At 49.2% G+C, this 23,304-nt stretch overlaps 1 protein-coding gene across 1 annotated transcript in view; it reads left to right on the top strand.

Moving 5' to 3' along the window:
- TP73 (tumor protein p73) overlaps positions 1-23,304 on the top strand; it is an 84,946-nt gene that overhangs the window by 2,922 nt on the left and 58,720 nt on the right. The window contains exons 2-3 of the mRNA XM_053281366.1: positions 1,407-1,502; positions 5,492-5,615. Of these exons, the coding sequence (XP_053137341.1) occupies positions 1,444-1,502; positions 5,492-5,615 (183 nt within the window). The 5' untranslated portion in view covers positions 1,407-1,443. The remainder of the gene's footprint in view (positions 1-1,406; positions 1,503-5,491; positions 5,616-23,304) is intronic.

Below are 23,304 nucleotides of genomic sequence, written 5' to 3'. Positions count from 1 at the left end.
CTGCCTGCTTGCATGCAGAAGGCTCCATGTTCCCTCCCTGGCAGCATCTCCAGATAGGGCTAGGAAAAGACTTCTGTGGCCTTCTAGTATCTTAGTATTATATTGACTGAACAATTTATTTTAAATAGCCAGGGGCCTCCAACTGTGGGGCCAGATGTCAGGGCTGCTACATCCGGGTCCGGTCTCCAATTCTAGGTGCAGGAGAAATGGCAACAATTAGATGTAATGAGTTCTGCAGGGCTCTGTTACCAAGCTCAGGGCCACAGAGGAACCAAGCGGCAGATCCCCAGGTCCTGCAACGCCGCCCCCGTGGAATACAGGCCCCATGCTTCTACATCATTATTAATTAGATCTGCCACCGTCTTCATGGTCAGGTTATCCCTTTGTCTTTCGCCGTGAGGCAGCAGGCAGAAGCCCAACAGGTGCAGGCTGCTCTCTGTCACTGCATTTCTGTGCTGGGAAACGGTTACCTGCCGATTTCTGCCTGTTGCTCAGCTGCAATAGCCACGGCGCTCCTGACACAGGGCACGGCCACGGCCTTTCCCGGCCCTACCTGGAGATGCTGCCAGGGACTGAACCTGGGACCTTCTGCATGCAAAGCAGATACTTTTCCACCGAGCTATGGATGCTTCGATGAAGCTGCCAAATGGAGTCAGACCATTGGTCCGTCTAGCTCAGTATTGCCTGCACTGACTGGCAGCAGCTGTCTAAAGTTTCAGGCAGGAGTCTTTCCCGGCCCTACCTGGAGATGCTGCCAGGGATAATTGAACCTGGGACCTTGTGCACGCAAAGCAAATGCTCTCCCAACAAGCTACAGACCAGGGTTCCCTCTAACAGGGATTCCCAGATGTAGTTGATGACAACTCCCATAATCCCCAAGCAAAGGCTATTGCAGCTGGGGATGCTGGGAGTTGTAGTCGACAGCGTCTGGGAACCCTTGTTAGAGGGAACACTGCTACAGACCCATTCCTAATCATGGCTCTTCCCCAGTCTTTTCTCGTCCAGGCTGCTCAGTTCCTTCAACCATTCCTTAAGGTTGTGCCATTGAGTCGGTGTCGACTCCTGGCGCCCACAGAGCCCTGTGGTTTCCTTGGTAGAATACAGGAGCGGTTGACCATTGCCTCCTCCCGCGCAGTATGAGATGATGCCTTTCAGCACCTTCCTACATCGCTGCTGCCCGGAATAGGAGTTTCCCATTTTCTGGGAAACACACCCGCAAGGATTCGAACTCACAGCCTCCTGCTCTCTAGGCACGTTGCTTCCCCGCTGCGCCATTAGGTGGCAACTCAACCATTCCTTACAGGGTTTATTTCCCTGACTGTCTCTATTGCCCTCCTCTAGGGCTGGTGTCCTTGGCACTCGGGGGGATGTCCATGGCTAAACCGGTCCTCTCTCTTCTCCCCTAGGGCCATTTATCCATCATCAGATTCTCCCGCTTTGAAGATGTCCCAGTCTTCCCCAGCGGATGAAGGTACAACGTTCGAACACCTCTGGAACACCCTGTAAGTGACATTTATTTCTAACCCTGTGCCTGGCGCTTGACCGAGTTAACGCAAGCTTGTGGTTCCTTGTGGATGGTTAGTCCACATATGTTGAACCAACATATGGTGTGCACATGTTGAACCAATTTTAGTGAACCGATAACAGTAAAAAGTGTGTGTGTGTGGGGGGGGGGTGCCTATTGGATCGGGACCTGCTTGATTTGTAAACGTGCAGTTGAAGCAAAGCTCTCCTCCTTCTCTGGGCAATTCTCCAGATACGCAGATGGTCGAAATCCACCCTTAACAGCCAACATTTTTGCAGTAGCAGCATTGATCTGCTGCAGCAGCGTTGGGGAAATTTTCTAATTTATTTAACCGAGAGGAAAAATAGCCCCACGGACAGGCAAATGTGAAGACAGTCAGAATTCAAATTCTGATTTCCGATTTAGGGGCTGTGTTCCATTGTGGGGTCAGAGGTTGCCCTTGCGATCCAAATGGTCGAGTCTGAAGTCTTGTTGATATGAATTTGGGACGGGGAGCAGGAGGAACTGGGGTGACCTCAGAGCAACTAGCAAAGGGGGTGGGTAGCAGAGAATATTATTAGAGGAGTGAGGATTTTGCTAAACATGAAATACTTTCAGGGGGCGGTAATGAATGTTCTTAGTTTATTTATGTTATTGATACAAATGTGTATACGACGGATATTAAATATTGCTCTTCAACAGAAGTTCCCAACACGGTTTACAAACAAACAAACAAATAAAACATCTCCCTGCCTCCAAAGCCTAGGGCTCACAATCTCAAAAAGAAACATAAGGCAGACACCAGCAACAGCCACCGGAAAGAGTCTGTGCTGGGGACGGATAGGGCCAGTTGCTCTCCCCCTGCTCAATCAAGAAAATCGCCACTTTAAAAAAGGTGCCTCTTTGCTCAGTTAGCAGGGGCAGTCATTATTATTAATGACACTTGCTTGACATTTTCAAACTTATTTACACAGTGGGCCAGATTCCACTTTGAAAATGCTGCCTTGGGGGATTGGGCCGGACCTTCCAACCTGCTTTCTGGGTAGTTTTCTCTTCCCATCCAAGAACTTGTGGCAGGAAAGACTGCGGGTGGGGAGAGAGGTCAGTATTACCGGGGCAGCTGAAATCTGCAGAGGAGATGACCCTGCATCCCACTGCACACACGGTCTCACCCAGCCCGGATCCTGGCCAGGCTGGAAGCTCAGGGGTTCGCCGGGCTCCCGGGAAGCCGGAGGCATCTCCTGGTTCCGGGGAGGCTAGTGGGGTCTCCTAGCTACTTGGCTGCACTGGTTTCTGCTGCTTGTATTGAGGATGGAGTGAGTGAATCAGGCTTCTCTACACAACAGAGGCCTTTGAAAATGAGTCATGCAAGCTGTATAAGGCAATCTATGGACTGTATTGTCTGACGCTTTGCTATACATTTCCAGTCTGGTGGGTGGGGGAGCAGGAACTGTTTGAGGGGGCTTGTGCCCTTCTCCCTAAATCATCTCCCAGGGGTAGGGTTGCCACATCCCCCGGGATTTAGGGTAGCCCCCGGATTTTGGCTCCTCCACCCGGCTGCTAAATTCCACCCGGATTTTCACGGACCTCAAATGCGCTGCCCGGATTTTACTCTGGATCTGATCACATGGGAAGGGCAGAGAAGGAGGGGAAAGTATACAACGCTGCCGAATAAATAAATACATGCAAATCAGGCCACCCGGATTTGGGAAGCTTCAGTACGGCAACCCTACCCGGGCGATGGGATCGGCCCCGATGCTGGCGCCCCACACGAGCAGCCAAGGGTTGTGCAAGCCCGGATTGTGCTGCTCATGTGAACAGCCTCTCTGTGCAAAGAGGACCTCTCCAGGGGCTTGTCCTCAGGTGTATACTCGTGAGTCAAATGGGCCGTAACCCAAAATTTGGCTTTAAAAAAGCCAAATCTGGCAACCCTGGCTTGTACCCAGGTTTGCTTTTGAAATGAACACAGCTACAGTCATTCACACAACAACCATGCATACACAGGTTGATTGATTGATTGATGGATGGATGGATGGATGGATGGATGGATGGATGGATGGATTACACTTTATATCCCGCTCTTCCTCCAAGGAGCCCAGAGTGGTGTACTACATACTTGAGTTTCTCCTTTCACAACAACCCTGTGAAGTAGGTTAGGCTAGATTTATGCCGTTATCTATGCACTGATGGTGGTATTTGGATGGAGTTGTATGAATAATGTCATTTATTAATCTCTCTAGCTATTTATATTATTGGATTAAATCGGGTTAATATAGATGCACGCTGGTTCTACCATCATTGCGTTTTGCATGGAGGACGATCATCCACAGTTCCTTTCGCCGTTTCTAAAATAGACCTTAGCATTTTCTAGTGGGAGGGTATTTTATGTGGGCTGTTTGGGGATTGTTTGTATACAGACATTGAGGCTGTCCCCACAATCACTGGGAAGCAGGCTAAGGGAGTTTAGCCTGCTTTCCAGGGATCGTGGGGACCCCTGGGCTCGCCGGTGACCAAGGTGGCCAGCCAGCCTGCCTAAGTCCCCCTCCCCTTAAATGAGTCTAATGGAGCGAGCGCTCCGTTAACATTATTTGGTTACTCGTGTGTCATTGCAGTGTGTGGCGACTCATGAATAGATTCCCGGGCTTAGGGGGACGTGTGAAGCGCCTCGTCGACTTATTCTGTGATCTGTGCCTTGATTATGCATTTTGGATTTTGTTGTGTGAATATTGTTTCTTATTATCGTTTCGAGCTATTTATGTTATTGTATTAAATGTGGTTAATACATATATAAATATGTATTAAAGACCCACCTTTTTAGCCTGGCTTTTAATGGTATTTGGATTTATTTTAAATTTAACCTGCTTTTAAATGGCTTTTGATTTTAATTGTTACTTTTTTTGTTGTTTTTTAATGTGAGCTACTTTAGGAAGGGCAGTAAATAAATCAGATAGATAGATAGATAGATAGAATGTATCTTGTTTTTATCCTCTTTGTGTTTTAAATGGGGGAAGATCATCCACAGTGTCTTTCGCAGTGCCTAAACAGATGTTAGCATTTTTTAGTAGGATTGTATTTTATGTGGGTTCTTGTGGAGGTTTTTGGTGTTTGGGCTGAACCCTGTTAGGTCTTTGGAGTGATCCGTTACAGATATCTGGTCCATACAGGTACAATATTGTAAGATCTTGAGGTCATTCACACAATCAAAAACTTCTGTCGGGGGTGGGTGTATGTGTGTGGAAGGAAGGTAAGAGGAGAGGAGAGCTGGTCTTATGGTAGCAAGCATGACTTGTCCCCTTAGCTAAGCAGGGTCTGCCCTGGTTGCATCTGAATGGGAGACTTGATGTGTGAGCACTGCAAGGTATTCCCCTCAGGGGATGAAGCCGCTCTGGGAAGAGCATCTAAGTTCCAAGTTCCCTCCCTGGCAGCATCCCCAAGATAGGGCTGAGAGAGACTTCTGCCTGCAACCTTGGAGAAGCCGCTGCCAGTCTGTGAAGGCAATACTGAGCTAGATAGACCAATGGGGTCTGACTCAGTATATGGCAGTTTCCTATGTCCCTATGAAAACCTGGGTAGGAGTGATGGTGCGGAAGCCAGGTAGGAGGAAAAGCTACCCAGGTCTTCTTCCTACCTTGCTTCTACACAATTGCTTCTTCCCAGGTTTTCCTCTTACCTTGCTTCCACATAACCAAAAACTGGGAGCACACACAGTTCCCAAACAGCTCCCAAACTGCGGCGCTCCCAAACTGCAACAGCACACTATTTTTAAAAAAACCCAAGGTTAATGGAGCGCTTACTCCGTTAACCTCGTTTAAGGGGAGGGGGAATTAGGCAGGCTCGCCTGTGAGCCCGGCGGTTCCGATGATCACTAGAAAGTGGACTAGGCTCCCTTAGCCCGCTTTCTAGGGATCGTGGGAATAGCCTCATAGTGTCTGGATAAGGGTAGAGGTGGCGAGGCTATGCTAAAACGGGGTTCTCTTTGTGATGCAGGGAGCCGGACAGCACTTATTTTGACCTCCCCCAGTCTGGACACGCTGGGGCCAGCAACGCACCCAACCGCACGGAGGTCACCATGGATGTCTTCCAGATGAGAAACATGAACGATTCGGTGATGGTAAGTGATGGGCAGCGGGCAGGAGACATGGGAGGAGAGCTGGTCTCGTGGTCGCCAGCATGAATTGTCCCCTTTGCTAAACAGGGTCCGCTCTGGTTTGCATTTGAATGGGAGGCTACATGTGAGCACTGCAAGATGTTCCCCGTAGGGGATGGGGCCGCTTTGGGGAAAGCACCCGCCTGCTTGCATGCAGAAGGTTCCAAGTTCCCTCCAAGATAGGACTGAGAGAGCCTCCTGCCTGCAACCTTGGAAAGCCGCTGCCAGTCTGTGTAGATAATACTGAACTAGACAGACCAAGGGTCTGACTCAGTAGGAGGCAGCTTCCTATACTCCTAAAGTAGAATGTATAACACGCACCTAAAGCGGTCTAAGTCTCCCTTTTAACCAGGAACTTTCATTCTACGTGTTAAAGAATTCTTGCAGGTCTGCTACAAACCCCTTGTATGTTGCAAAGGATTCTGGGACACAATTAAGGGTTAATGATGTTACACAGTTAATGGTGTTATGAACTCCACCATTCCTCCAGCTGGGAAGAAGTTCTGTGGTTAGGCCGGCTAGGTTTGATTGCGTTTGAATAAGAGGGCAATGGAGATTTCTGAGGTCTTTATAATAATTGGTTTATTCATAAATATATATGAATGAATGAATGAATGAGAGAGGAGAGCTGGTCTTGTGGTAGCAAGCATGACTTGTCCCCTTAGCTAATCAGGGTCCACCCTGGTTGCATATGCACGGGAGACTAGAAGTGTGAGCACTCGAAGATATTCCCCTCAGGGGATGGAGCTGCTCTGGGAAGAGCAGAAGTGTGAGCACTGGAAGATATTCCACTGAGAGGGTGGAGCAGAAGGTCCCAAGTTACCTTCCTGGCAGCATCTCCAAGATAGGGCTGAGAGAGATTCCTGCCTGCAACCTTGGAGAAGCCGCTGCCAGTCTGTGAAGACAGTACTGAGCTAGATAGACCAATAGTCTGACTCAGTAGAAGACAACTTCCTATGTTCCTATGAATGAATGAACAGGGGGACCAATGGGCAGCAATGTGAACAAGGTAAATAACATGAAACAGCCAAGGAGAAACTGAATTGTATAATTAACCTATTATTAGATTAATTATGCAGACAATACTGAGCTAGATGGACCAAGGGCCTGACTTGGTATAAGTCAGCTTATAAAAAGGGAAGGCAGCTAAGTGGGAAAGCATCTGCTTTGCATGCAGAAGGGGGTCCCAGGTTTAATCCCTGCCACTTCCAAGGAGGACCGGGAGAGATTCCTGCCTGGAATCTCGGAGAGTTACTGCCAGTGTGTGCGGGCAATCGTGAGCTAGATGAACCAACAGTCTGATTCAGTATAAGGCAGCTTTTCCCATTACTCTTAGCTCTTAAAGGACTGCTTGGCCAGCAGCGAAATATACATCATGTATATTAGGACCAAAGTTAAATTCCCTCCCCTGCCCCCCAATTGTATTAAACTTGCCTACCAGTTGCAGGAACGACACACACACACACACACACACACACACACACACACACACACACACACACTTTTCTGGGCTGTATCTCCCATTACACATTGTTTTTGCTTCAATCAAATGGTGGACCAAAATCTACAAAGTTATGGTATAGTTTTTGTTGTTATTGTAAAGATTTTAAGTGCCACAGTGTGTGTGTGTGTGTGTGTGTGTGTGTGTGTGTGTGTGTGTGTGTGTGTGTATGAATACTAATACTGTGTATATAGAGCCACCTAATGGTGCAGTGGGGAAATGTTTGACTAACAAGCAGAAGGTTGCCAATTCGAATCCTCGCTGCTATGTTTCCCAGACTATGGGAAACGCCTATATTGGGCAGCAGTGATATCGGAAGGTGCTGAAAGGCATCATCTCATACTGCATGGGAGGAGGCAATGGTCACCCCCTCCTGTATTCTACCCAAGAAAACCACAGGGCTCTGTGGGCGCCAGGAGTCAGAATCGACTTGACAGCACACTTTAATACTATTTATATACTGCTTTTCAACAAAGTTTCCAAAGTGGTCTCCATAGAAAAATAAATAAGATGGTCCCCTGTCCCCAAAGGGCTCACAATCTAAGCAAGAAATATAAGGTCAAGGCCAGCAACAGCCACTGGAGGCAGGGGCGTAGCAAGGTTGGAGTGGGCCCAGAGACAAGATTTTAAAATGCCCCCCCCCGTGTGTGTGTGTGTGTGTGTGTGTGTGTGTGTGTGTGTGTGTGTGTATCTCCTATGTGCCACAATAGAACATCATCCTAAATTATTTTTGAAAAGGTTTTGTAAATTGTGGATGATGCAAGTCATTTAATGGTACTAGAGAAAGACATGCTGTTCTGGGAGCTCCAGGTCTTAACACTCACATCAATTTCGGAGGGTGAATACAACTGAAGGAAGCATGGGTGGGTGCGTGGTTGGGGGAGTCAGTCATGTGACTTGCCTCGGCGGGGGGCCCAAGGCGGTGGGCCCCCAGACAACTGTCTCCCCTTGCCCTATGATAGTTACACCCCTGACTGGAGGGATGCTGTGCTGGAGCTGGATAGGGCTAGTTGCTCTCCCTCTGATATTTTTAAGCTCCCCCAAACCCAGACTCCGTTCAGGTAAAGCAATCCAACGTACATATTCCTCTTGTCAAGACAGGCAGCTGAAGTCCTATGGCTTAGCTTACAGTAGGTGGAGCCCATCTCCCGTGCGAAGGTGTGGAGCAGAATTTTGCAGAGGTATAGAGCCATGGCCTATTGAACAGAAAAAGTAGCCCTGCCTTGATTAAGCACGCCAGAATTCCCTTGTTTGCTCACACCAAGGCAGGTTGGGTCTAGCATCCCGTTTCCATTCCACTAGTCACCTTAAGAGGCACAGCGGGGAAATGCTTGACTCACAAGAAGAAGGTTGCCGGTTCAAATCCCCGCTGGGACTATATCGGGCAGCAGCGATCTAGGAAGATGCTGAAAGGCATCATCTCATACTGTGCGGGAGGAGGCAATGGCCAACCCCTCCTGTATTCTACCAAAGAAAACCACAAGGCTCTGTGGGTGCCAGGAGTCGAAATCGACTTGACGACACACTCTACCTTTATCTAGATAATGCTGGAAATCCACAAGCCAGCCTGGATGGTGGTATTCCTCTTTTTACGCCCAGCACTTAGTATTAATCTGCACATGGAGGTTTTGTTTCACAATCACAGCCAATACAAATATGAATGTGGTAGGTAGGGAGGGAGGGAGGGAGGGATAGATAGATAGATAGATAGTTAGATAGATAGATAGATAGATAGATAGATAGATAGATAGATAGATAATTAATTTGTATTGATTGATTGATTGATTGATTGATTGATTGATTGATTTCTATACCGCCCTTCCAAAAATGGCTCAGGGCGGTTTACACAGAGAAATAATAAATCAATAAGATGGATCCCTGTCCCCAAAGGGCTCACAATCTAAAAATGAACATAAGACAGACACCAGCAACAGTCACTGGAGGTCCTGTGCTGGGGGTGGAAAGGGCCAGTTACTCTCCCCCTGCTAAATAAAGAGAACCGCCACGTTAAAAGGTGCCTCTTTGCCAAGTTAGCGGGGGCCTACACATCCCTGGCCTCCACATGATCGCAGTTTCGGGAACACACAGAGCTCCTGAATTCGGGTAGGAGCATCCCACCCTAATGTTGACCCCGTGAAATTAGCTTGCGATCCAGCTCCCGGAGATGCTGCCAGGGATTCCACTGGAACCTTCCGCATCCAGAGGAGGTGCCCTACCCCTGAGCCATGGAGCTTTGTCTGCCAATTCAACAGTGCATTGCTCTTAACCAGCAACTCTCTGCCTTTTCAATGTGGTGTTTTGCCCACCTATTCTGATGGCGATGGCAGCTGCCTCGCTAGTGCCCTGATCATCTGCCACCTGAGGCACCTGTGTCCCCTTGCCCCATGAAAGGGATGCCCTTGTATTAAGACAGGATGGGAGGCAGAGAGAAGGGAATGCCAACCACCGTTCCCTCTAAGGCGTGTGCATATGCGCCCGCTCACAAGTTTCCTGATGTCCGCTCAGTTCATTTTAGACCCCGCTCAGGTTGAACCAGGAAGGCCCCACCCTGAATGCACATGGTGCGCGCACACTGCCTTGATACTGCCGCCCAGAACAAAATTCATTCCGCACAGAGATGAAAAAAATTAGAGGGACCACTGGGGTCTGGTCCCAATATACTTAAGGACAGGAGTTCCCCACCAGTGGTACTCTAGACATTGATGAACTACAACTCCTGGGCTGGGGATGGTGGGGGATGTAGTTCCACAGCAGTGAAGCTCCTGCTTTATCATTGCCTCTGAGTGTAAAAGGAGGTCAGAGGCAGGGAGCTTGATCGTGAACCAGGCCCCAGTTGGGTTGGACGATTTTTCTTCCTACTGCATTCCCAAGTAGGGGATGAGATCTGGCCAGGTCTGCTGGTCTGACCCAGCTGGGGCTTAGCTTGCGATCCAGCTCCTTGACTCTGAGCTTGTTTGTAACTAACACATGATCGCAGTTCTGGAAACGTGCAGAGCTCCCGAATTTGAGTAGGAGAATCCCAACCTAACGTTGACCCCGTGAACTCAGCTTGCGATCCAGCTCCTTGACTCTGAGCTTGTCTGTAACGAACACATGATCGCAATTCCAGGAACACGCAGAGCCCCTGAATTCGGGTAGGAGAGTCCCACCCTAATGTTGACCCCGTGAACTTAGCTTGACTCTGAGCTTGTTTGTAACGAACACATGATCGCAGTTCTGGAAACATGCAGAGCTCCCGAATTTGGGTAGAAAAATCCCACCCTAATGTTGACCCCCTGAACTTAGCTTGCAATCCAGCTTCTTGCCTCTGAGTTTGTTTGTAACTAACACATGATTGGAATTCTGGGAACATGCAGAGCTCCCGAATTTGGGTAGGAGAATCCCACCCTAACGTTGACCCCATGAACGTAGCTTGCGATCCAGCTCCTTGACTCTGAGCTTGTTAGTAACTAACACATGCTCACAATTTCGGGAACACACAGAGCTCCCGAATTCAGGTAGGAGAATCCCACCCTAACATTGACCCTGTGAACTGCTCTAATCCCTGCCACTGGAAGCATGGACGTCTGCAGCCAGATTATGGCAGGCAACTAGGGACCTGTGCAAATGCAGTACCTTTGTGCAAAACTATGCAGGCATGGCGCCATTTATTTCCTCCCGCTATTTGGGCATTTTCTGGTTGCAGAAGTGCCTTTCTTGGGCGGTGGGGGGGAGGCCCAGATTTCTATGCCCCGCCACGATCCACCTGGGGAACAACCCTTTGTCCAGCATCTCGGAACCTTTCCCTAATCACCCCCATCTCCCCGTGCACGTAAAGCTTGTTCTGTCGGCGCAAGGCCCAGTGTTGACGCCGTCCGGCTCTCCGGAAAGCAGCTTATTTTGTTGTTTGGGGACTGGGAATTAAATCTGGCTGGGTTTAATTCTGCAAAGGGACACCCACCCCACGCTCAGCGGCTCCCCCTTCCCACTGAGAGCCGTTGGTACTGTCCAACACACCGGCGGGCAAGTCTGGGCCTGCTGTCTCCTTTAATGAATAGTCATGAGAGAGAGAAAGGGGTGGGCCTGAGGTTTGTTGTTAGATGCCAGCTAGATGACAAGGTGGCGGTGTTGGGGGGGTGGGAGAAGCTAGCAAAATAGCCACCCAACTGCACCCCAGTAGCCGTCCCCACAGCTCCACGCCGGCCCCTTCCCCCCACTCCACCTGCCCCTCACGCACACCACTTCATGCCCTCGCTGCCTCAACTGCCACCCTTTGACCCCCATGACTCCGGCAGCCGGGAGGTTCCTCGCGGCGCTGAAACCCCAGGACGGCGAAAATGCTGTACGTTACCAACCCCCTGCAGCACTACGCCACGGTAGGTGCCCGCTTTTGCTTCCACGGGGCTCCGCTTCCCAAGCGACCGGGTGCAGACAGAGCAGGACACCTGTTGCTCCCTGAGGTTTGCCGAGTTGGGCTTCATGCCGAATGCAAACGGGGGTGGGAGAGCAGAGCCCGCAGGATCGAGGCTCGACGGCATTGGCACTTTTCGGCGCAAAGGGGGCGGGAAGGCATGGGTCTCTCCCCAGCACTGGGCAAGGGTGGCAAAGCGGTAACCTGATCCGCTCCCAAACCACAATGTTGAGGGGTGGGTCGGCAGGTTTGCTGAAGTCTTTTGTCTTTGGTCTCCAGTTGAAATGGACAGATTTTTTTTTCCCCATGCTCACCTGTCAAATTCTGATTGTGCCTCTGGGTTGCCACTTTCTCTCATATCCCAGCAGCCAGCTGGAGTTCTTGGTACCATCTGGGGAGACAAATGCTCCTTGTGGTTTTTGACACGGTCTGCACCCACGGAGATGGGAAAGAGGGGATGGCATGGCAGGACTCTCCACTTCCCATGTATTCTTGTGCTTGGGTCGTCCTGACCATCAGGCCTCGCTGTGGCCATATTTGTGATGGTGTTTTCAAAGCTTTAAAAAGGGGTAGACACACACACACACACACACACACACAAACACACACACACAACTATAAAATTTAATCAGTGTTGGAAGGGAAAGGGAAAGTGGCAGGAAGGTTCTCTGGAGATAACTCCATGGAGAGAATTCGGCAATTTGTTCTTTGTTACCCGAACCCCGACTCTTCCCTCTGTGCCAAAACGACTGTCATTTTACCCGAGTCGTTTGGAGGTAGGGATACGTAAGGGGAGATTTTTTTTTCTTTTGTGTTATTTACTTTAGTTTTTAATTTAGAATGTAATTTTAATGCTGTCTTGCATGTTTTTGTACACCGCCTAGAGTCTTCGGAGTGGGCGGTATATTCAATGTTTCAAATAAACAAACAAACAAATAAAGCAGAGAAAACTGTAAGCAGTACAACAGTGCTATCACACTAGCAGGGTAGATGCACTAGCAGGGTAGATGATGTTGCTAAAAATCACGACGGGCATTCTTCCCCTGAGATGGTAAGGTAAAGTGCCGTCAAGTCGATTCCGTCTCAGCCAAGATATCTAGGATCGGCGGACCTTGTGATGGCCACAAACCACACAAGGACGTCAATGTTGATCTTTAGGGTTGAGCACATGCCGTTCAGTATTCACTGGGAAAGGGCCAAGGGTTGCAGAGAATGTCGCTGCCAGTGATGTGCCCATTTCTCCCTGTGTGAATCTTCAGCCTGATTTTTAAGGGACATTTGTCAAGATTTCCCAACATTGATCTAGTATCCGGAACGTAGGAAGCTGCCATATACCGAGTCAGACCCTTGGTCCATCTAGCTCAGTATTGTCTACACAGACTGGTAGCGGCTTCTCCAAGGTTGCAGGCAGGAGTCTCTCTTCAGCCCTCTCTTGGAGATGCTGCCAGGGAGGGAACTGGGAAGCTAGATGCTCCTTCCCAGAGTGGCATCCCCTGAGGGGAATATCTTACAGTGCTCAGACATCAAGTCTCCCATTCATATGCAACCAGGGTGGACCCTGCTTAGCTAAGGAGACAAGCCATGCTTGCAACCACAAGACCAGCTCTCCTCCTCAGATCTTTCTTAAAATCCAAGAAGTCATTTGCCAGATATTCTTGACGAACCTTCCGGTTAAATGGCAAAGAGACATCGCCACCTGATAGAGATAGATCGCTAAAAAGCTAATGAGACTTATGCAGTGCTCAGTCCCATAGGAATCAAGGGGACTTTCACATAAGTTGGTGCTTTTAAAAAAAAAGTTTCGTTTTTTGCACACGGATTGTGAATTGCTCTCTTTATCTCTCACGAATTGTATGTTATGCACATTATTAGGCACATTCCTTCTGCTGAGTCAGAGCATCAGTCAATCTAGCTCAGTATTCTCTACACTGACTGCAGTGGCTCTCCAAGGTTTCAGGCAGGGGTCTTTCCCCCAGCCCTACTTGGAGATGCTGCCAGGGATCGGATCTGAGATCTTCTGCATGCACTGCAGATGCTCCGCCACTGGCTCCAAGCCCATCCCTATCAGACAACTTCAGGTTTTGCTGAATTCTTGTGCACTACCCCACTATCTGTTGCTTTGATAGAATCCTGCTTCCAATCTTGGACCCGAAGCATACTTACTTGGGAAGTAAATCCACTTGCAATCAATAGGATGCAGAAGGCTCCAAGGTTCCCTCCCTGGCGGCATCTCCAGATAGAGCTGAGAGAGACTCCTCTGTTTGCAACCTTGGAGAAGCCGCTGCCAGTCTGTGCAGACAATACTGAGCTAGATGGACCAATGGCCTGACTCGGTATTTGGCAGCTTCCTATAGTCCCATGTTCCTAAAAACTCCCGTCTGTAACCTTGGAGAAGCTGCTGCCAGCCAGTGTTTACCATGCTGAGCTAGCTGGGCCATTGGTCTGAGTCGGTATAAGGCAGTTTCCTGTGTTCCTATGACTTCTGGTTTAACTTTATCAGGATCTCTGACTTATTCCTACAATGGTGTGTTGCATGGGATTTACTCATTGCACGAACGGGCATGAGTCACAACTGCGGCCTTTGATCTGATGTCATGAATGTGTGTTTTCTGAAACCTTAGAAGATAACTACCCAAATATCAATGAGTCGGAGTGAGTCTGTAACATACTTCATCTGCATTCGCCGTGGTTGTGAAAAGCCAACTGGTGCTTTGAGGAACATAACTGGCTGGATTCCCTGAAGAGCTGCTGCCAGTCAGTGTAGAAGACCAGTGTTTCTCAACCACCGGTCCATGGACCAGTGCCGGTCTGTGAGGAGTTGAGTGCCGATCCGTGCTGGTCCGTGAGGAATTAATCCCTCCACCAAACCATTTCGAGCTGGTAGGGGCCACCGCTTCTGAGAGCTCTCCGGAGCTCATTTCTAGGCAGGCAGCCCTCATTGCTGGGATAATGTTCATTGTGAGGAAGCGAAATGAGTCTTATCCCAGCAGCAAGGGCTGCCTGCCTAGAAATGAGCTCCGGAGAGCTCCCCCCCCAGCTCAAAATTGTTTTGGGGATGCCTGGGGATGGGAGTGAAGGGGGGTGACCCCTTTACTAACTGCTGGTCCGGGAAACTGCTCACAAAGAATGTACCAGCCCATGACTCTGAAGACGTTGAGAAACACTGGTGTAAACAAGACTAAGCCAGATGGACCAAGGTCTGACTCAGTATAAGGCAGCTTCCTTATACTGAGCACCTCTTCTTGATCCCTACCCCCCCAAATGATTAGGGTCAAATTGCAGTCATTTTTGCACTCCCCAGCTGCAGTTTGTTGTGGCTGGGGGATGATGGGAGTTGTAGTCCAGCAACATCTGCAGTACCACTGCTTAGGAATCCCTGGGTGAGGGTAACAATGAACAAATGACCATCCTCTCTCCGTGGAGTCATCTTTGGATAAGGTTGGCATCTCCACCAGATTTCCGGCTAGTGGCCCAGATTTTAAGCAAGTCGCCTGGATTGCTTAGGCTGCCCAGATTTGCCCAGATTCCCAGCCTGCTTGCTTGCTTGCTTGCTTGCTTGCTTGCTTCCTTCCTTCCTTCCTTGAAAAGCTAAGCTCTAGCCCTAAGCTCAAGCCAGAGGTTTCCGTTTCGAATCCCTGCTGTTATATTTCTCAGACTATGGGAAACACCTATATCGGGCAGCAGCGATCTAGGAAGATGCTGAAAGGCATCATCTCATACTGCGAGGGAGGAGGCAATGGTCAACCCCTCCTGTATTCTACCAAAGACAAGCACAGGGCTCTGAGGTCTCCAGGAGTCGACACCGACTCGACGGCACATTTTACCTTTAAGTATGTATAGGATTGCAGCTGAACTTAAAAAAACTCTGTGTATTTTTTGTTCTATTGCTGCTATTAATATTTCAAACTTGGTGTAAGGTAAAGGTAAAGTGTGCCGTCGAGTCGGTGTCGTCTCGTGGCAACCAAGGAGCCCTGTGGTTGTCTTTGGCAGAATACAGGAGGGGTTTACCATTGCCTCCTCCCATGCAGTATGAGATGATGCCTCTCAGCACCTTCCTATATCTCTTCTGCCCGATCTAGTACCAGCAGGGATTCGAACTGGCAACCTTCTGCTTGTTAGGTGTAGCCGTCGTTTATTTTTATGATGTTTTCTGGCAGCAAATTATGTTGCTCTGGTATCCAGGGCAAATATCAATCAACTGGACAGCCCATCTGTTAATTTCCATAATTTGCATAACATGCAAATTGTTTGCGAGCCAATTCGCATGGCATGCAAATTGTTTGCGAGATTATTTGCATGGCAGGCAGATGAGGGTGCCTGGATTTGAAACACTTGAATATGGCGCCCTTATCTTTGGAGCCCATTCCCGCCCAGTTTCATTTCTACTCCTCTGACAACATTGACGAAATTGTGCACTAGCTTTTGTGTTTTTAAAACTTTGGGAAGCTTTTGAAACACCATGGCAAATGTGCCCACTGCCGGCCTGACGGCCGGGGCAATCGAAGCGTGAGAACCCACAGAAAGCTGGACTAGGACCGGGGAGACCCGAGTTCAAATCCCCATTCAGCCATGAGACTAGCTGGGCGGCTCTGGGCCAGTCACTTCTCTCTCAGCCTAGCCTACTTCGCAGGGTTGTTGTGAAAGAGAAACTCAAGTATGTAGTACACCGCTCTGGGCTCCTTGGAGGAAGAGCGGGATATAAATGTAATAATAATAATAATAATAATAATAATAATATCCCATCTCTAGTATAGGCCTTGTTGGAAAATCACGATGAGAGTTCCTCCCCTGAGAGGGTACCAAATCCGATGGCCCAAATTTGTGGGTCCGGCTAACGGAGGACATCTCTATTTCCCCACAAACCCCCAGTGCGCGTATGAATGATCCAGGAATGAATCCCACACACACACACCCTTCCCTCTCCGCCAAGCTGCCATCAGCCTTAAATTCCTTTCAACAAACCAGACTTTGGAATCGAGGGACATGTCTTGACTTGGGATTCTCGAACCTCACCCACGGATAACTTTCTGATCTTGTTCGGTAAGAGCTTACTTTTTAAAAAAAAGAAAGAAAGAACGAAAAAGAAAGAAGTACCCACATGAGCCATCCGTTTGGAGCGAGACCTCCAGGGTGCTCAGTCTCCCACAATATCATCTGTGTTTGGTGAGTAAGCGTTGGAATGTGCAACAAGACGGAACTCGCACTGCTGAAGAACACCTCTTTTCTCCCCTAAAACATGCATGCCAAAAAACCCACAAAAAGGCCCCCATGCTTTTGTCCTCTAGTATTGCCAGCCCGGGATGCTTCCACTCTGCACGCTATTGATCCTGGGGTCTCCAAGAGAGGAGCCCTCCAAGAGCCGACTTCAGGGTTTTTAAGGTATCATCAGAAGATAGGAAGCTGCCACATACTGAGTCAGGGCACTGGTCCATCTAGCTCAGTATTGTCTATACCGACTGGCAGCAGCTTCTCCAAGGTTGCAGGCAGGAGTCTCTCTCTCAGCCCTGTCTTGGAGATGCTGCCAGGGAGGGAACTTGGAGCCTTCTGCTCTTCCCAGAGTGGCTCCAACTCCTGAGGGGAATATCTTGCAGTGCTCACACTTCTAGTTTCCCATTCATATGCAACCAGGGCAGACCCTGCTTAGCTAAGGGGACAAGTCACGCTTGCTACCACAAGACCAGCTCTCCTCAAACCAGGACCTGAGCCCTGGTTATGTCTACGTTGGACTGGTACCAGGGGCAACCTTTGAAACATAGGCCAAAGTTTCCGCCTGTTTGGAATGCCAAATGAAGATGTCTTCTGCATCCGACTAAGGTCACCCACACTGACCAGCAATGGCTCTCAGCAACCGGTGAGGCCACACACTGAACCTAGGACTGTCTACATGCAAAGCATGTGATCTTGCTCTGAGTTAAGGCCCCATCCTTTCACTTACTCCTTATCAAAGGAAGCTGCCACCTACCGAGTCAGACCTTGGTCCAGCTGGCTCAGTATTGTCTGCACTGACTGGCAGCAGCTCTCCCAGGTTCCAGGCAGGGAGTCTTTCCCAGCCCTAGCTGGAGATGCTGCCGAGGATCAGAGCTGGGCCCTTCTGCATGCAGAGCAGGGGCTCTATCCCTGAGCTACGGCCCCATCATCATGCACAGGATGTAAGAGAAAAAAGATGCCCTAGCTCTTTAGAAGAGAAACCCTTTCAGGGAATCCAGCCAGCTATATATCATCTGCATATTTGCAGATATATTTGAATTTATATTAGCAGGGGGAGCTTAACTGTCCCTACTCAGCCCAGCATTGAGTCTCTCCCGTTGTTGCTGGTACAGACTCAAGTAACAAGTCTCAGCACTTCTCTCTCTGACTCTCTCTCTCGCTGTCTCTCCCTTGCTGTCTCTCTCTCACTCTCACTCTCTCTCGCTTTCTCTCTTGCTTTCTCTCTCTCTCTCAGATTCTCTCTCTCTCTCTGTCTTTCTCTCTCATTGTCTCTCTCTCTGACTTGCTCTTGCTTTCTCTCTCTTTCTTGCTGTCTCTCTCATGCTCTCTCTCTTGCACGCGCGCTCTCTCTCTGTGTGTGACTCTCTCTCACTGTCTCTCTCTCTGACTCTCTCTCTTGCTCTCTCTCTTTCTGACTCTCTCTCTTGCTGTCTCTCGCTTTCTCTCTTGCGCTCTCTCTCAGATTCTCTCTCTCTCTCTCTCTCGCTGTCTCTCTGACTTGCTCTTGCTTTCTCTCTTGTTTTCTCTCTCTTTCTCTGACTCTCTCTTGCTGTCTCTCTCTCATGCTCTCTCTCTTGCTTTCTCTCTTGCACGCGCTCTCTCTCTCTGTGTGACTCTCTCTCACTGTCTCTCTCTTGCTGTCTCTCTCTCTCTGACTCTCTCTCTTGCTGTCTCTCTTTCTGATTCTCTCTCTTGCTGTCTCTCACTCTCGCACACACTCTCTCTCTTGCTGTCTCTCGCTTTCTCTCTTGTGCTCTCTCTCTCAGATTCTCTCTCTCGCTGTCTCTCTGACTTGCTCTTGCTTTCTCTCTTGCTTTCTCTCTCTTTCTCTGACTCTCTCTCTTGCTGTCTCTCTCTCACGCTCTCTCTCTTGCTTTCACTCTTGCCCGCACTCTCTCTCTCTCTCTCTCTCTCACTGTGACTCTTTCACACTGTCTCTCTCTCTCTTGCTGTCTCTCTCTCTCTGACTCTCTCTCTGACTCTCTCTCTGTCTCTCTTGCTCTCTCTCTCGCTGTCTCTCTCGCGCTGTCTCTCTCGCGCTGTCTCTTTCTTTTGCTTTCTCCCTTGCTCTCTCTCTGACTCTCTCTCTCTCTCGCTGTCTCTCTTTCTCTGACTCTCTCTCTTGCTTTCTCTCTTGCTGTCTCTCTGTCTCTTTCTCTGACTCTCTCACTCTCTCGCTTTCTCTCTTGTGCTCTCTCAGATTCTCTCTCGCTGTCTCTCTCTCTTGCTCTCTCTCTGACTTGCTCTTGCTTTCTCTCTTTCTTTCTCTCTCTTTCTCTGACTCTCTCTCTCTTGCTGTCTCTCTCTGTGTGTCTCTCTCTCTTGCTTTCTCTCTTGCACACACTCTCTCTCTCTCTGACTCTCTCACTGTCTCTGTTGCTTTCTCTCTTTTTGACTCTCTCTTGCTGTCTCTCTTCCTGTCTCTCTCTTTTGCTTTCTCTCTTGCTCTCTGACTCTCTCTCTTGCTTTCTCTCTTGCTCTCTCTCGCTTTCTCTGACTTTCTCTCTCATTCTCTCTCTCTCTCTCTCTCTCTCTCTCTGACTCTCCTCCATCTGACTCTCTCTTTCTCTCTCTCTGACTCTCTCTCTCTCTCTCTCTCTCTAACTTTGAAACTGCTTTCAGAACTGTCTATGTTTAAAAATGTCATCTATAAATAAATAGCCAGCTATCAGGACTAGTAGCCATGAGCAGACCTGTCATCCACAAGTTGTCTCATTCAGGACTCCACAACTGTTAGACTACAACTCCCATCATCCCCAGCCACAGTGGCCAATAGTAAAGGGTTATGGGAGATGCAGTCCATCAACAGCTGGAAGGTCAAAGTTGTGCAGTGCTGGTCTAATCTTCCAAATCATTCCAAGGCAGGGCTTCCCAAGCGGTGGTACTCCAGATGTTGCTGTAGGATGACTCCTATCTTCCTGCCCCACAATAAATTGTGGCGGGCAGTGATGGAGTTGTAGTTCAGAAACATCTGGAGTACCCCAGCTTGGGAAGCCACAATCCAAGCTAGTAGCTATAACCACATCTGCAGGCAGCAAATTCCATCTATTAACACTGTGTGGCAAGGTCCATGCATAAGAACAGCCCTGCTGGATCAGGCCCAAGGAAGCCTCTCTAGCCCAGCATCCTGTTTCACGCAGTGGCCCACCAGATGCCTCCGAGAAGCCCACAGGCAGGAGGGGAGGGCAGGCCCTCTCTCTTGCTGTTGCTCCCCTGCAACTGCTACTCCCCTGCAACTATCTCTGAATAGAGAGCCAGCGTGGTGTAGTGGTTAGAGTGCTGGACTAGGGCCGGGGAGACCCGAGTTCAAATCCCCATTCAGCCACGATACTAGCTGGGTGACTCTGGGCCAGTCACTTCTCTCTCAGCCTAACCTACCTCACAGGGTTGTTGTGGGGAGAAACCTAAGTCTGTAGTACACTGTTCTGGGCTCCTTGGAGGAAGAGCTGGATATAAAATGTTTAAAATAAAATAAAAAGCAGGGCTAATGTGGGATAGGTGTGATGTGACTAATTCACCTTGCCTGTGGCCACATTTTAATACCAAATGAGGGCTCCAAACTGTCTTTCAAAGCAGCCGTGCTTAAAGAGCATTGCAGGAGTTTTGTCTGGATGCTATTATTTCCAGGTAGGAGTGCAGTTAGCAAGAAAGCCAAAACTGATGAAAGGTACTCCTAACCAATGTTTCCTCTAAGGCGTGCACACGTGTGTGCACTCACAAGTTTTTGGATGTCCGCTCAGCTAATTTTAGACCCTGCCCAGGTTGAATCCGGAAGGCCCCACTCTGAATGCAGGTGTGCGCACACACTGCCTTGATACTGCGGCCCAGAACAAAACTCATTCTGCACACAGATGAAAAGAATTAGAGAGAACACTGCTCCTAACCACAGGATCCAGGGACAGAGCTGGGTCCAGGAGCCATAAGAACATAAAGACAGCCCTGCTGGATCAGACCCAAGACTATCTAGTCCAGCATCCTGTTTCACCCAGTGGCCCACCAAATGCCTCCAAGAAGCCCACAGGCAAGAGATGAAGGTTTGATGAAGATATCCTCTCTCCTGCTGTTGCTCCCCTGCAACTGGGATTGAGAGGCATCTTGACTCCAAGGTTGGAGGTGGCCTGTCGCCGCCAGACCATATGTCCCTATGTTCCAAACCGCGGGTCATCTTGCAAAGAAACGTTCACTCCGCATCTGTCTCCCCTGCAAACTGGCACCCTTTGTCTGACCTGAACTTGGCAACTTGGAGGACTGCCCCTAAACCCTGCTGATCTAGGGCAGGGGGAACTTTTTGCCCTTCCTTTCATGCACACCCCTCCATGGGCATTATGAGCGCGGCACAACAGACAGGGCTGACCCAAAATATTATGGCCACCGAAGAGGGGGAATCCAAAGATCCCTCTGAATGTCAAGGCAAAAACCCAAACAGCCGCCTGGTTCAAAAGGACAACAGAGGGAGAGAGAAGATAAGCCAGGTCCGCACCACACACGCTCTTGCAGGCTCCTCTGCACATGCCTCGTGGAAATGCGCACAAGGTGCATACGAGAACACGTGTCGGTTTTTTGGAGGGCACTGGACGAGGTCCTTGGAGGCTTTGCTAGCCAGGTGCAGAGGGACAGCAGGCAGAAGTCCCCAGTAACCCTGAGAAATGAGCAAGGAGACGCCTTTTCAAGTGGTGATTCTCTTATATTTAGCATGGGGAGAGCCACTGGCCCTATCCAACCCCAACACAGCATCCCTCCAGTGGCTGTTGCTGGGGTCTGCTACCTTATATTTCTTTTTTAGATTGTGAGCCCTATGGGGCCAGGGAACCATCTTATTGATGTAGGGTTTATTTTTCTATGTCAACCGCTTTGAAAGCATTGGTTGAAGAGCAGTATATAAATATATTTGTAGTAGTAGAAGTCAATGGCTAGCAGATTCTTGGCCAGACCATGGACAGCTCCATGGCCCGGCAGATCACATGATCCCACAAATCTCCAGGGGAGGCTTTAAATCTTGGACCAGGTCCTTGCAAACCCCGCCTATCCGCGGTGAATGAAGATGGCTGAAAGGGGCCACGTTTTGGCCACAACGCTTCCTACTCCTAAACGCGCAGCAGCTTTTAGGCGAAGGGAGCTGCTGCATACTGAGTCAGGCCATTGGGCCACCTAGCTCAGCACTGCCTGCACGGACTGGCAGCGGCTCTCCAAGGCTGCAGGCAGCCGTCTTTCCCAGCTCTACTGGGAGATGCTGCCAGGGATTGAACCTTCTGCATGCCAAGCAGATGCTCTTCCACTGAGCTACAACCCCATCCCCTAAGGCAATGCAACCAGGGTGCCACCAGATATTGCTGAACTACAACGCCCAGCATCCCCAGCTACAGTTTATTATGCCCGGGGATGCTGGGAGTTGTAGTACCCTAAGGGGAAGCCCTTACAGCAGGCAGTGCTCAAATGTAGTCCTGCATTCGACTGCAAGCCAAAGGGGGAAATTTCAAGTTCAGCTCTCCACCGGGATAGTTAAGGATGTTTAACAGTCCAGGAGAACTGCTTGCTGCTTTAATGAGCTAAAGGTGAAGACGTGGCCTCATGATAGCTAGCAGCCTCTCTGTGTTGTTGAATGAGATACCCATCATCAGGGTTATGGGGGAGTTCTGGGAAGAGGGAGTCCCTGGAGAATCTCAGCTGCTCACTAGAAGTGTGCATGGAACCAGTTTCTGAGGTTCAGTTCGAATTTGAACTGGACTTGAACTGGACAGTGGGTTCGAGAACCATTCTGATCGAACCGACCACTGGTTCAGTTTGAAATCGACCTGAATTTGAACCAGTTCGAACCGGTTTGACCACAGCGAATCATGGATGACCCGAACAGCCCATTATTCCCCATGGGTAGCACCCGGGGACACCGAAGTGTGTTGGGTGGTAGGGCATGATGGGTGCTACCTGCCACCCAATCCGCAATACAATCGGGCAATTTTTATTGAATCTCTGATTTTTTTTAGATTGCGAGCCCTTTGGGGACAGGGATCCATCTTCTTTATTTATTATTTCTCTACGTAAACCACTTTGGAAACTTTCTCTGAAAAGCGGTAAATAAATATTTGTTGCTGTTGTTTTTTCTCTGGGTCAGAAGGTCAACCCTAACTGTATTTATTTATTTGAGTCATTGACTTGGTATAAGGGAACTTCCTCAAGAGCATCCATAACTGAGTGGTAGAACCTCTTTGCATGCAGAAGAACCCAGCTTCAACCCCTGGCAGCATCTTCAGAGAATGTCTTCTCTCTGACACCCAGAAGCTCTGCTGTTGGGTGATCCATATGTTCATTAGGAGGTTGCTCTCTCTACTAAGCTACTGCTAAATTAATGCTTTGTTATTAGACCTCCGGTCTTTGACTGGCCAACCTGCTTTTGAGCATGCTGATGAGAGGAACAGATATCCCCTGTATGAATGCAGCTGCCCAACTACGTTTTGGAAAGGCAAATACGATATTTACCTGAATCAAAGATGAGGTTTCCCCCAGTGCCTTCCTAATAAAGATTTGGTGTGGGGGTGTGTGTCTTCTTAGATTCAGAT

The sequence above is a fragment of the Hemicordylus capensis genome, chromosome 16, assembly GCF_027244095.1.
Source record: "Hemicordylus capensis ecotype Gifberg chromosome 16, rHemCap1.1.pri, whole genome shotgun sequence".
NCBI classification, from domain to species: domain Eukaryota; kingdom Metazoa; phylum Chordata; class Lepidosauria; order Squamata; family Cordylidae; genus Hemicordylus; species Hemicordylus capensis.
This window is presented reverse-complemented; position numbering and strand designations above follow the sequence as displayed.